The sequence below is a fragment of the Taeniopygia guttata genome, chromosome 25 (assembly GCF_048771995.1).
Source record: "Taeniopygia guttata chromosome 25, bTaeGut7.mat, whole genome shotgun sequence".
NCBI lineage: Eukaryota > Metazoa > Chordata > Aves > Passeriformes > Estrildidae > Taeniopygia > Taeniopygia guttata.
The window spans coordinates 1,815,968-1,830,220 of NC_133050.1; the positions used below are offsets into that span (position 1 = coordinate 1,815,968).

At 54.6% G+C, this 14,253-nt stretch overlaps 1 protein-coding gene across 1 annotated transcript; it reads left to right on the forward strand.

Annotated features, from left to right (window-relative positions):
- Positions 1–11,539: 11,539 nt before the first annotated feature.
- LOC140680542 (serine/threonine-protein kinase pim-1-like) lies at positions 11,540–12,867 on the forward strand. The gene is made up of 4 exons (XM_072918333.1): positions 11,540–11,971; positions 12,119–12,169; positions 12,374–12,740; positions 12,857–12,867. Exons 1-4 carry the CDS (start codon positions 11,540–11,542, stop codon positions 12,865–12,867), a joined length of 861 nt encoding a protein of 286 aa, XP_072774434.1.
- The last annotated feature ends 1,386 nt before the right edge of the window (positions 12,868–14,253 follow it).

Consider the following 14,253-nt stretch of genomic DNA (forward strand, 5'->3'; position numbering starts at 1 on the left):
TGTCACATTTTGGGGCCCCATGGAACCAAGGAGACCAGTGTGACAGTGCAGGGCCTGGTGCAACCAAAGGGACTTTGTGACACTGAAGGGACACATGGAACCAAGGACATCTTTGCAGATGACACCAAGCTGGGTGTGAGTGTTGATCTGCTGGAGGGTAGGAGGGCTCTGCACAGGGCCCTGGAAACGCTGGGATCCAGAGCCCAAACCCAACAAAGTGAGGTTTAACAAGTCCAAGTGCCGGGTCCTGCACTTTGGCCACAACAACCCCTGCAGTGCTACAGGCTGGGGACAGAGGGGCTGGACAGCAGCCAGGCAGAAAGGGACCTGCAGGGACTGATGGACATCAGGCTGGACATGAGCCAGCCGTGTGCCCAGGTGGCCAAGAAGGCCAATGGCTCCTGGCCTGGATCAGGAATGGTGTGGCCAGCAGGAGCAGAGCTGCTGTGCCAGCACTGATCTGCCCCAGCTCTGCACACAGACATTGCTGCTGCAGCTCCAGAGAAGGCAACAAAAGGGCATCTCTGCAGAAAACTGCTGGGAGATCCTTTAGTTCCTTGAAAGCCACCGAGAGTGCAGCCCCTCATTGACACAGTCTGTGGGCAAAGGGGATATGTTGAGTAACAATATGAGAAATGGAACTAAAATTATATTTATTGTGGACAATATGAAGAAAGTAAAAGGGGAAAAAAATCCCCATAGTTAAAGCAACAAGAAGTACCACAGATGACTTGTATTTAAATTGATTTGCAGAAATTGCCAATCACTTTAATGTCCCTGAAAGCATCCAGTCATCAGTCTCCTCACTGCAGCCTTGAGCTCCTGGTTCCTCAGGCTGTAGATGAGGGGGTTCAGGGCTGGAGGCACCACCGAGTACAGAACTGACAGGGCCAGATCCAGGGATGGGGAGGACATGGAGGGAGGCTTCAGGTAAGCAAATATTACAGTGCTGACAAACAGGGAGACCACAGCCAGGTGAGGGAGGCAGGTGGAAAAGGCTTTGTGCCGTCCCTGCTCAGAGGGGATCCTCAGCACAGCCCTGAAAATCTGCACATAGGAGAAAACAATGAACACAAAACAACCAAATCCCACAGACACAGTAACAGCAATGAGTCCAAGTTCTCTGAGGTAGGATTTGGCACAGGTGAGCTTGAGGATCTGGGGGATTTCACAGAAGAACTGGCCCAGGCTATTGCCATGGCACAGGGGCAGGGAAAGTGTATTGGCTGTGTGCAGCAGCGAATAGAGAAAGGCACTGGCCCAGGCAGCTGCTGCCATGTGGGCACAAGCTCTGCTGCCCAGGAGGGTCCCGTAGTGCAGGGGTTTGCAGATGGACACGTAGCGGTCGTAGCACATGATGGTCAGGAGAGAAAACTCTGCTGAGATGAAGAAGGAAAAAAAAAAAGTTGGGCAGCACATCCTGTGTAGGAGATGTTCCTGGTGTCCCAGAGGGAATTGTGCAGGGCTTTGGGGACAGTGGTGCAGATGGAGCCCAGGTCGCTGAGGGCCAGGTGGAGCAGGAAGAAGAACATGGGCGTGTGCAGGTGGTGGCCGCAGGCTATGGCTCTGATGATGAGGCCGTTGCCCAGGAGGGCAGCCAGGGAGATCCCAGGAAGAGGCAGAAGTGCAGGAGCTGCAGCTGCCGCGTGTCTGCCAGTGCCAGCAGGAGGAAGTGGCTGATGGAGCTGCTGTTGGACATTTGCTGTGGCTGCACATGGGCACCTGTTCATGGAGAAAGGACAGGGACAAGTCAGGAGAGGCTGTTTGGAGCCAGACTTGGGCCATTCCCTGCAGCCTGTCCTGCTGGGACTCACCCACCCTTGTTCCTGCTCTGGGAAAACCTTCACCCAGGTCCCTGCCTGAGCTCCAGTTGTGCTGGCTGAGTGTGCCAGGAGCAGCCAGGCCTGTTTAAGGGGGCTCTCGAGGAGCCATCCCTGCCCTGCTGCTCTGGGTTTGTGACCATGTGGCAGAGGGACAAGGCTGGATATTCAGGATTTGTCAGGGCAATCACTCCTAATGCAGAAAAGCTTGGTACAACCTGCACTCACACTTCTAAGGGAAATGGCAGGAGTTTGTTTTAGGAATTGTTTTCCTACCCACACACCATTCCTGGCCCTCTGAGGTCAGAAATCCCCAGCATTCCTGCTGCACTCAGAGTTTGCCTCAGAGATATGTGAGAGGCAAAGGATTCCCTGTGGCTGAGGGCAGGTGAGGGGCTGGATGGGCTTGTTCCCCCAGCACTGCTCTGCTCAGCCCCCTCTCCTTCCCTGAGCATCTCCCTGGGCCTGGACATTCCCTCCTGAGAGGTGCCTTGTCCCTGCCAGCAGAGCCCATCCCACCCTGTGTGCCCTCGGCCCGGCCCTACAGAAACCTGCCTGTGTGCAGGGCCCTGGCTGGGGCAGGCTCTGTGTGCAGCTGGGTAAGGGCAGCTCAGGAGAGCCCTGCTGGGCCCTGCAGAGCTGATGCTGCTGCTGTCCAGGGATGAGGAGTGGCTGAAGGCCCTTTGGGAGGCTCCCAGCAGAGAGACTGACCACCCAAAGTCACAGTTCTGGAGTCTCTGTAAATGTTCAAACATTCCTTTGATGGTCCTGTGGGTCCCTTTCAACTCAGAATGTTCTGTCATTCTGGGATTACAATTCCTGTTCTGCTTCTCTCATCCCCCTGTTATTTATAATCAGAAGAGAAAAAAAAAACCCTTGCAACAGTGTTAGAACAATAAAGTAAAACCCAGACCTTTATTGGAAGCTTCTCGGTGTCCCAGCAGGAATGGGGCATACCCAGCCCCTGATTTCAACAAGGTAATAAGGTTGATTAATTAGGATATTTAACAGGAATATCCAGTAGGAGATTCAGTTGCTCCAGTTACACACCCCTGGCTCAGCCCATTGGAGTAGGTCCAAGGGCTTCTTTGCCCCAGTTTTATTTATGACTGCTTACATTGTTGTGAAAAACCAAAATATTCTTCTTGTAGGCACTCTTCCTGATGATAAGACTATACAGGAATGTATTTAGACAGTCAGCTTATTGTTCTAAAATCTAAGAGATAGGCAGGAAACATACTAGAGTCAGTTAAGGATTACAGTAAAATAAGAACATAATAGTAGTTTAATAGAGTTAATTAATTAATAGAGTTAAGTAAGTATTATAGTTTTATAACTATGTAATAGTAATTTATAGAGCTACAGATATCTGAAAAATGTATAAAAAGCAAAACAGTTTTCGTCATCACCCCAAATTTCCCATCCTTCTCCAAGAAGGAAATTGAAAACACTCTCAGGAAAGCCCCTGACCTTTACAGCAACCCCAGGCTTACCTTCTTTGGGAAGTGCCCTCCGGAGCTGTGCCCAGGCTGGTCTGGAGCTGGGAGCAGCCCTGCCCCACCCAGCCCCTCTCAGCAGCAGCACCTGCCCTGCTCAGGGTGGCTCCTTCCCCCCACAGCTCCTGGCCAGCGCTGGGAGCAGCTCCAGGGCCAGCTGAGAGCTGTCCCTGGCAGGCAGCAGAGTCCTGGCCCAGCACAGCGCCCTGGGCTGCAGGACCCTGCTCTGCAGGACAGCCCTGGGCACCCCTGGCTGCTCTGCACAGGAGATGAGCAGAGAATGCACTCACAGGGTCTGTGGGCATTGGGATGTTCCAGCTTTAGGAGATCACTCCAAGAGCTGCAGCTGCATTGTCCTGCAGCCAGAGGTTCCTGTGCCAAGGGCTGGCAGTGATTCTGCCCCAGGCACTTCTCAGCCCTTCCCAGCCCTGACTGATTGAAGCTCTCTGTGCCTCTGTGCTGTGCACGGGCTGGCTGCAGGCAGTGCCCCAGCCCTGCTGGGCTGGGAGAAGAGCTGCTCAGCAAGAGAAATGTGCTTTTGAAGCTCTGCTTGGTTACCAGGATCACCCTCTGTGCCAGGAGCCCGGCCCAGCTCAGCAGCACAGACACAGCACAAGGACTTTAATGACCCTCTGGGGCTTTGTGCTCAGGCCCTGAACATCAGGCCCTGAGAGGGAGCTGCAGAAACCTCTCCAGAACTCCAAGTCAGAATCCAACTCCAAAGTTTCTTGGACTTTTAATGGGTCCCACTGAGGGACATGACTGAGAAAGTGTCCCCAGGCCCCAGGCAGAGCAGAGAACTGGAGGCACTGATGACAGGTGGGGACAAAGAGAAGCCAAGTCTTGGTGCCCTGGGGCACAGCAGGGTCTGTGCCACCAAGGGCTGTCAGGAGACACCTTGTCCTGAGGCCCTGGGGCCTCCTGGCACAGCCCCAGCCAGGCTGGGCACTGTCACCCCCTGGTCCTGCCCTCAGCATCCCCCCCCAGCCCACATCCCAGTGGCCTCAAGGATCTGCTGGAAGGAGTCCCTGGGGAGCCTTGGTCAGGAATGGCCCTGGGGGCTCCTTCATGCTCCCAGAACTGCATTTCTTTTAAGGTATTTGGTGTTTCTCTTTTGATACAGACTCTGTGAGAGGTTTGTGCAATCATGGCCCCAATTATCTGCTTTAACGAGTCCCTTGAGAGCTTTGTACTGACACTCACTGGGGCTCATTAATACTCTGAGATACTAAACTTTTTTCAGGTACTTTGGATTTTGCTTTCCACACTGAGAGGTTTTTGTGCCATTTTGAGTCTCCAATTCTCTCCTCCATGGAGTCCATGAGGAGCCTGTGTTGGGGATGGACCTCAGCAGGTCCCTTTAATGCTTTGAGACAGTTTGGGGTTTTCTTCTGCCATTGACTCCTGGAAAGGTTTGTGCAATCTCCTCTCAGGCCCTGAGGTTCCAGGGCTCAGTTCCAAATGCACCACGGGGCTCATTAGGTTCAGGCAACTCCTGACAAACCACGGCTCTGCCTTGTTTTCCCTCTGGTCTGGGGCAGTTCATCAGGAAGTTTCTGTAGTGGTTTTGGTTCACCATTTTGGGATTTCTTGGGCAATATATCAATAAGTGTGGTGGGTTCAGTGCTGTCTAATTACCAGTGCACACACTAGAATATACTTACTCATTTCCTGCTCTTGAAATAGGATTAGAAGAAAGGCAAAGTCGGCTCAAAACTTTTAAATGGTATAAAGAAAAGTTTCTTAAGAGTAACTAAAAGACAGAGTAATAAGGATCAGAACTAAACTTTCAGAACACTTCCTTTCTCCATACAATCTGACAATGTAAAGAGACAAAATCTAAAATTTTCTGTCAATTTTCCACCTCTAGAATAGTCTTTCTTCAGTTCACTTAGGGAAAGAACCTCCTCTTGTTAATGTTATGGAGACTTCTCCACAAGAAAACAATTATCTCATGGCTTTTCTTTTCCATGAATAGCAGCCACTAGGAAAAATCTGCAATTGTGAAATCTCTCCCATTTTTTCACAGATTTTCCCACAGCTGTGTTTAGGGGACATGTCAATTTAAGTGGTATTAGTTTAAAGATGTGCTGTTTAAGAGCAAATGTTCTCTTTATCTCTTTCTGAAATCATCCTAATCTCTGGGAATAGAGATCTTCTTCTTCTCTCCCTGAGGGCACAGGGTCTCATCACTCTGCTCTCTTTGTCTGTTCAAACACCTCATGGCATCAAGCTACTTCAATATTTCCTTACTTTAGCATGGAGGCCTTTGCTGAACAAGTCATCTCCCCATATTTTTCAATGCCTTATAGGGAAAAAGAGAGTCTGATGTATCAATGACATCCTTCTCCATAGCTTTACCAGAGGATTTCAGCCCTGAGATCAAGGCATCTCCTCATCCCTCCCATCTGGGACTCAACTTCCTCTTCACTGACCTCGGTGTCTTCATGTTGCTCCTCTGTGTGCCTGCCCTGTGTCCTTTTCTCTCACTGGAGGGAGGATGGAAGCACTGGAAGAGTCAATATCTGCCCGGGGCCTGCAGATGGTTCCATGACCCCAGGCAGGCTTGGTGGCCAATTCTTATTTTTGCTGTGGTTCCTGGACATGAAGACCAGCTATTTTCCCCAGGAATGAAGGAATAGAGTGCCACTGTTTTAGGGGCAGATGAAAGGTGCCCACTAGAGGACAAGGCCAGCCAAAGCTGCCAGGTATTGTTCTGAGAGATACCTTTACAAATTGCAATTTTTTTTAGGGAAAGTACCACCAGGTCCTCACAGTATCACCATGGTCTCCATAAGAAGGGAACAAGCGAACCCCAATGTTCCAGGGGCTGTGGCTCATCCACCAGAGGCCAAGGCCAGCCAGATCAGATGGTGCTGGCAGATTTTGTCCTTGGACATAGGGAATTTCAGAGGTGGAATACCAGTTTCGGACCTGGTTGCCTGGAGGTGAAGGACAGTTCTTTTACACAGGAAGAAAAGCGTGGAACACCGGTGTTTCAGGGGCAGATGAAACGCGGCTATCAGAGGCCAAGGGCAGCCAGACCTCTCTGTCCTGGTAGCTTTTGTCTGAAAGCAACCCTTGGATAAAGGAACTTTGGAGGTGGAACCAAAATTTTGGCCATTCCTGCATTGGTAAGAAGGATGGTTCTTTTCCATAGGAAGGAAAGCCCAGAGCCACAGTGTTTCAAAGGCAGAGGAGGAGAGAGGTGGCTCCTGAGAGGCTGAGCCTGTCAGACCCGTTTGTCTTGGTAGCTTTCATCACTGAGAAATCTTTGGATCTAGGGAATTCTGGAGGAGGATCCCCAACTTTGGCCACCTGGTCAAGATGGATGGTTTTTCCCATAGGAAAGAAAAGCCCAGGTGAAGCCCAGGTGTTTTGGAAGAAGATGAGAGGTGGTCACCATAGGCCAAGAGAGTCAGACCTGTTTTTTCCTGGCACCTTTCATCTGGGGGAAATCCTTGGATATCCAGAATTTTGAAGGTGGAATCTCAGTTTTGGCCATGGGCACCTGGGCAGGAAGAAGAGTTCTTTTCATCAGCAAGGAAAGCACAGAGCCCCAGTGTTTCAAAGGCAGATAAGAATTAGCTCTTGGAAACCAAGGCCAGCCAGACTTGTCTCTCCTGGAAGCTTTCACCTGGGAGAAATCCTTGGATATAGGGAATCCTGGAGGCGGATTCCCAACATTGGCCATGGGTGTCTGGATGTGAAAGGTGCTTTTTTCCCATAAGAAAGAAAAGCACAGGGTCCCAGTGTTTCAAAGGCAGATGAGAGGTGGCCCCTGGGTGGCCAAGGCAGCCAGACCTGTCTGTCCTCGCAGATTTTATCTGGGAACAATCTTTGCATAAAAGCAAAATAAGAGGAGGAATCCAAATGTTGGCCATGGGCACCTGGAGGAGAAGGACAGTTCTTTCCACAGGAAGGAGAGCACTGAGCCCCAGTGCTCCAGGGGCAGATGAGCAGCAGCCCTGGACATGCCAAGGTCAGCTGGACCTGTCAGGTGGCCCCCAGGTGGCCCAGCCAGCCAGGCCTTGATGCCTTGAGAGGCCACCTAGAGCAGAGGCTGGACAGTGTTACAGGAATAAAGTGGGGATTTATTCAAAAGGCCTTCAAAGGATTCACCTTGGGCAGTACAGGGGCCTGGCTGAGGGTACACCAGGATGGACAACAGGTTTCCACACTTTTTTTATATTCTGATTCATTTCCATATTGGGGTTAATTGTCCAATTACACCTTCAGGTTATGCAGCCCCACCCTCCCAGTCTGCTCTCTTCAATTCGCTGTTGTTTTCACTTTTTGGGCCTGAAGCTGCAGTGGTGTTCTTGGTTCTTGGGCTGTAAGAGGATTGTTTTGTCTGACTACACTGTGAAGAGAACTTGCTGACACTCTGTATGAAGTTCAGAGGTACAGATACAGGACAGAATCGGGAAAATATGGAAGCGAAAACTCAAGGCATCAGCCTGTCCCATGTTCCCTTGGTTCCATGGGGACACACAGTAGCACAATGGCTCCTCCATGACACTCTGGGCTCCACATTGTCACCCTGGGCCCTTGGTTCCATGGGAGTTTCCCAATGGTTTCCTCTGATTCCATGAGGTCCCCACAGTGTCCCAACTGACCCATGGCTCCATGAGGTTCCCCAGTGTCACCAGGGTGTCCTTGGACCTGCATTGTCACAACTGACCCATGGCTCCATGAGGTTCCCCAGTGTCACCAGGGTGTCCTTGGACCTGCATTGTCACAACTGACCCATGGCTCCATGAGGTTCCCCAGTGTCACCAGGGTGCCCTTGGACCTGCATTGTCACAGCTGACCCATGGCTCCATGAGGTTCCCCAGTGTCACCAGGGTGTCCTTGGACCTGCATTGTCACAACTGACCCATGGCTCCATGAGGTTCCCCAGTGTCACCATGGTTGCTGTCAGAGGCTGGATGAGATCGATGTCCCGAGACACCTTGGGCTGAGCTGTCATCAGTCACACAGCTGGGACAGTGTAAACCCAGCTCTGAACGCCCGAGCAATCAGAAGTCCCAGCTGGGGGGAGCCCCACGAAGGCCCAGGGGCGTAAAACCAAGGAGCACAAGGTCAGCCCCTGGTATGGACTCTGCCTCTCCTGGGGTTTGTGTCTCAGCCACACTGGAACCCCAGGAGCTGGGAGCCACATGTGTGTCTTTCTGTGGAGCTTCTGTCTTCCTGTCTCCCTCTTTCTTTCCTCTCCTTCTAATGCTCTTTATATGGAACATTTTTGGGTACCTGAACAACTTAAGTGTTTAAGGCTTTCCAGGCTAAATAGGCTAGTGAATGAAGTTACTGCTATGACAAGTGCTTTGTGTTGGATTGGTTTTGTATTAAATGCTTTTCCAAAGTTTCTTGTTTTTTGTACTTTGCCAGTAAAATTTTGGGGGGTCCCGAATGGGCGCTGAGGGGCACTTGGGGATCCCGGAGGGTCTGGGGGACACTTGTGGGACAGATGAGGGCGGTACCGGGGCGGTTCTGTGGAGCGCGGGGCATGACGGGCGTTGTAGTCCCGGCCCCAATGGGGCTCTATTGGGCTGCGGGGCATGATGGGAGTTGTAGGCAAAAGAAAAGATGGCGCAGGCTCCAGGTACCGCCCCCAAAGCCATGATCGATCCCTGACGCTGATTGGTTGGAGGCTGCGATGGGCGGGAGTCACGGCCAATGGGAGGCTGTGGAGGCGGGAACAGCCCATTCAACCCCTCCAGTCCCTCCCAGTACAGCCCAGTTCATCCCCAGTACAGCCCAGTACAGCCTCAGTGCCCCTCCAGTCCCTCCCAGCACAGCCCAGTTCATCCCCAGTACAGCCCAGTACAGCCCCAGTGCCCCTCCAGTCCCTCCCAGCACAGCCCAGTTCATCCCCAGTACAGCCCAGTACAGCCCCAGTGCCCCTCCAGTCCCTCCCAGTACAGCCCAGTTCATCCCCAGTACAGCCCAGTACAGCCTCAGTGCTCCTCCAGTCCCTCCCAGTACAGCCCAGTTCATCCCCAGTACAGCCCAGTTCAGCCCCAGTGCCCTTAAAATCCCTCCCAGTACAGCCCAGTTCATCCCCAGTACAGCCCAGTACAGCCCCAGTGCCCTTAAAATCCCTCCCAGTACAGCCCAGTTCATCCCCAGTACAGCCCAGTTCAGCCCCAGTGCTCTTAAAATCCCTCCCAGTACAGCCCAGTTCATCCCCAGTACAGCCCAGTAAAGCCCCTGTGCCCCTCCAATCCATCCCAGTAGAGCCCAGTTCATCCCCAGTACAGCCCAGTTCAGCCCCAGTGCTCTTAAAATCCCTCCCAGCACAGCCCAGTTCATCCCCAGTACAGCCCAGTACAGCCCCAGTGCCCCTCCAATCCATCCCAGTACAGCCCAGTCCCTCCCAATACACCTGAGTTCATTCCCAGGCCCTCCCAGTTCCCCCCAGTGCCATCCATATTCCGCTCCAGTGTCCCCCAGTTATCCCCACAGCGTTCCCGCCCATTGCGGGGCAGCGGCACAGACGGAATGTCCTGCGGCCCAAATCCCTGCTCCTGCCACACAGTGCCCAGCCTTCTCCCCCTCCTCCTCCTCTCCCAGCACGGCACAAATTCCAGCTCGGAGGAGGCTTCCCCAGAGAGGGCTCCTGCTCCTGCCTCAGCCTGAGTGTCCCTGCAGAGGAACAGGGCATCTTTCAGGCACTTCCACAAGCTCAGGGTTCTTACTTCATGGGGAATCTGGGATGAAAATGGCCTTGTTAGGAAGGACAAAAGCGGAGGGAATGGGTTGGAAATTATTAGTAAAAATGTTCCATTGTACAGGGAAAGTTCACAAAATCATTCCCTGCTTTTTTCCTTTTCAGATTCTTTCAGCCATCCACTGAGAGGACCAGCTTGTTCTGGTGCTTTTCATGCACTGATTGTACTCTTGATTTATATCAGTGCTCGAGAGGTGGAAGCTTCTAAACTGAACACAGAAACAAACTCCCTCTGTCAGCCCATTTTCATCTTCTACATCACTTTCAAGATGTCCACGGGCATGTTGGAACGATTATCACACTGCTCTCCATTTCTGGCTGCAGGCTCGGGAGATTCTTTCTCTGCATTCCCTGACAATTCCTGGCAGCCTGTCATGGTTTCTTAGGCTAGAGCAATAACAGTGAAAATCTCACCAATGGCACAACTGCCCAGCCCACAAGGAAAAGAAAGAACAAGCTATAAAGTTCTTCAAATATTTGTCCCACTTTTCTGCAAGAGTCGAGCTGCACACACGGTGTGGGAAGCCAAGAGAAGCTGCAGCTGGTGGCACATCTTGTGACAGAAACTGCTCAAAGCTTCCTCATTCTCCAGCAAAGGTTCTTGGAAAGAGCAAACAGGATTGTGGAGAAGATTCTGGGAAAACTGAAAGAGTTTTTAAGAAATGAAATGAAAATGGAAAGAAATAATCCAAGTTGTTTTTCTCTGTTTATTTTTATGCTCCCCTTTTCCATCTTACACTACTTCCCCCTCCCATTAATTGCAAATGGATCTCACTTCTAAGATCCACAATTTGGCAAGTTTTAGACACTCTAAAATAGCATGAGCTACACACATTTTACCTTCTCCTGTTTTTTTTTTTTTTTTTTTTTTGTTTTTGTGGGTTTTTTTTTTGGGGGGGTTTTTTTTGGAAATCAATGATCGATAGGTAAGTGCAGTTCTTGGGTCAGGTACAAATTCAGCATTCAGGGAATGAGCTGCGATAGTGTTTAACCCTCAGCAGGGACAGTGCACAGCAGCGGCCGAGGGGATTCCTGTGCCCCTGGGCAGGAGTCCAGACTCTGGGTCTGGGCTCAACACGGCAAAGTTCCCGTGTTTGGACAGAGGAAGGGGCTGTCCCCGGGGCGCGCGGGGCTCGGCCGTGGGGCAAGCGGGGAACGGACACGCGGACAAACGGCCTCGGTGCTTCAGTTGCAGAGGCAGCAGCGGCGGCGGCGGCAGCAGCGGCGGCAGCAGCGGCAGCAAAAGCAGTTTTTCTCTTCTTTCTCTTTCTCTTCTTTCTCTCCGGCTGTGGGACACCTTCCTCTCGGTGTCCCTCACCCGCTGTCCCTCCCCTCTCCCCGCCTCCTTCTCCCCCATGCCGGGCCGGGCCATGCCCCCGGCCCGCCCCCGGCCCCGGGCGGGGCTGCCCCGTCCCCGCCCCCGCCCGCCCCGCCGCGGTCTCGCCTCCGCCCGGCTCTGGGCGTGCTGGCGGTGGCGCTGCTGGGCGGGCATGAGTGCCCGGGGCTGGGCCCTTTGGCTCCGCCTGGCCCGAGCCCGGCCCCGGCCCCGGCGCAGGCTCCGGCCCCGGCCCCGGCCCCGGCCCCGGCTCCTCCCGGGCCCCGCGGAGGACACACGCGGCACGGCCGCTGCCGCCTCCGCCGCGGCTTCCCCGGCCCGAGCTCCGCTGCTCAGCAGCACGGCCGCCGACCCCGAGCCTCCCGTGTCCCGTTCCCGAGACCGAAGGCCTGGGGATGGCCGGCCCGAGGCGGTTGAGGGGCGCTCGGGGGCCGCTCCTGGCCCCGGGCCGAGCGCTGACAGCCGCGTCCCGCCCGCAGGGAAGGCGCAGGAGGCGCTGCAGCAGCGCTACCGAGTGGGTTCGCTGCTGGGGCGCGGCGGCTTCGGCAGCGTCTTCGCAGCCACGCGGCTCTCGGACGGTGCCCCGGTGAGCGGCGGGGCCGGCGGCGGGCGCAGGAGGAGGAGGAGGAGGAGGAGGAGGAGGAGGAGGAGGGGGAGGAGGAGGAGGGAGGAGGAGGATGGGGCTCGGCAGGGCGGGCGGCGAGCTGAACCCGGTGGTGCCTTTGGTTTGCAGGTGGCCATCAAAAGGGTGCCACGGAACCGCGTCCGGCACTGGGACGAGCTGGTGAGTGAGCGGGGCCAACGGGAACAGCCGGGCCGTGCCGGGCGGGGATGAGGCGAGGCCCGGCATGGGGGAAGCCACCAGGACCCCTCGATGGGGAGCGGGCCTGGGGCCAGCGCAGGGCGCAGAGCATCCCGGGCTGGCTGAGGGGTTCCCCAGCCCTGGCAGGACATCAGTCCCACTGGTGGCACCGTGGTCCTCCCGCAGCCCGACGGCACCAGCGCACCCCTGGAGATCGTGCTGCTGGACAAGGTGTCCACTGGCTTCCCTGGTGTGGTCCAGCTGCTGGAGTGGCTTGAGCTCCCCAACAACATCGTGATGGTGCTGGAGCGGCCGGAGCGGTCTCAGGACCTCCTGCATTTCATTCGGGCACGGAGGTTCCTGTCTGAAGAGGTGGCACGGCAGCTGTTCCGCCAGGTGCTGGAGGCCGTGCGGCACTGCACCAGCCGAGGGGTCCTGCACCGCGACATCAAACCAGAGAACATCCTGGTTGACCTGGCCACTGGCCAGGCAAAATTGATCGACTTTGGCTGTGGCACCTACCTGCAAGACACAGCCTACACTCACTTTGCAGGTGAGCCCGGGCAGGGGTGTGCTCCCGGTCCCGCCACCTCATGGCCCAACATCTCACAGGCCAAGCTGGGTGTGGCAGCGAGGATTCTCCCTTTTGCTGCCAGTCAGGGTACTGAGCCTTCCCCTGAGTTGCTTTTGAGTGGGGCTGGGTAGGAAGGCATCTTCCAGGCCCACTGGCAGCCTTTGCCCACCACTCTGCCTGGGGCTGGGGTTGGAGCAGCAGCAGCCAGCCCGACAAAAGCACCCGTGGGTGGGGGTAGCATAGGAGGGAGCCAGAACCAGTGCACCAGCCAGTTTGGTGTGCAGGTGAGAGGAAGGGCTTGGGCTGCTCCACTCACCTTGTTTGCCTTGGCTTCATAATATTTTTAGGGCACTGCAGGCAGGGAGGATAAGGAGATGATTTTTCCCCCAGCCCTGAGTGGGTTTTTGCTTTGCATGTCACGGTCAGGCCTTGCCGGGGCTTCTGCTGCCCTCTTCCAACACCAGTGGCTTCTTGTCCAGCCCTGAGTTTGTACACATGTCCCAGGTGCTGGCGAGAGTGCAGCAGTCGCCCCGTGTGCCACTGGGGTGGCCCCTGCACGCCCAGGGATGCTGGGGCCAGGCTCTGGAAGCAGCAGCATCCCCCTGATGAACTCCATCTGTATTCCATAGGAACACTGTCATACAGCCCCCCAGAATGGACCCACTTGGGCTGGTACCATGGCGAGGCAGCAACGATCTGGTCCCTGGGCATCCTGCTGCACCAGATGGTCTGCGGGCAGCACCCTTTCAGGAGGGGCCGGAAGATCAGCTGGGACCATCAGCTCTCGCTGCCACAGCGGCTCTCTCCAGGTGGATCCTCATCTCTGGCCACGGGGGAATACCAGTGCTGGGAGACAGCAGCAGCTCGTGAGCATCTCGCTCTGGCAGCTGCTGAGGAGGTGCCACATGTCCTGCTCTCCTGCTCTCCTCCACAACAGGGAATTGATGGGAAAGTTTAGGCACAGCTCTGAGCACAAAAGCAGCATGGCCTGGGCATGGGAAGAGTGGGGCAAAGCAGACAGGAGCCTTCTCTAGCTGACCGGTGGTTTCTGGTTTCTCTGCCCAGAGTGCCAAGTTCTTATCAGGTGGTGTTTATCCATGCACTTCTTGGACAGACCTTCATTAGAAGACCTGTTCTGTGATCCTTGGATACAGGATATTCACCTGCCATAGAAAAAGGGAGAGAGCCACATGCACACTTTGCTCCAGGGCCCTGGTAAGTTACAGGTCCACACATGCCCTGGCAATCAGAAGCAAGGAAACCCAGACTTTTTTCCCTGCCTGTATCAATGCACTGGGATTGTTGGGTGGGAACACGCAGCCCTTGTGCTGGAGCTGAGCTGCTCTGCCCAGCACTGGTGGCTGCCATCCGAGCTGGTTTTGCGTGTCCTGGTTCCCTGACAGCTGGGGCCCTGGGCAGAACCCTGACAGCCTGGTCTGACCCCCAGGGAAGGAGAAGGAGTCCTTGGAGAAGCTGTACCAGGCGGGGCTGC

Coding starts and splice junctions, on each gene's coding strand:
- LOC140680542 (XM_072918333.1), top strand. CDS start 11,540: ATGAGTGCCCGGGGCTGGGCCCTTTGGCTCCGCCTGGCCCGAGCCCGG. Junction 11,972..12,118: donor GGCTCTCGGACGGTGCCCCG/GTGAGCGGCGGG, acceptor TTTGGTTTGCAG/GTGGCCATCAAAAGGGTGCC. Junction 12,170..12,373: donor TCCGGCACTGGGACGAGCTG/GTGAGTGAGCGG, acceptor GTCCTCCCGCAG/CCCGACGGCACCAGCGCACC.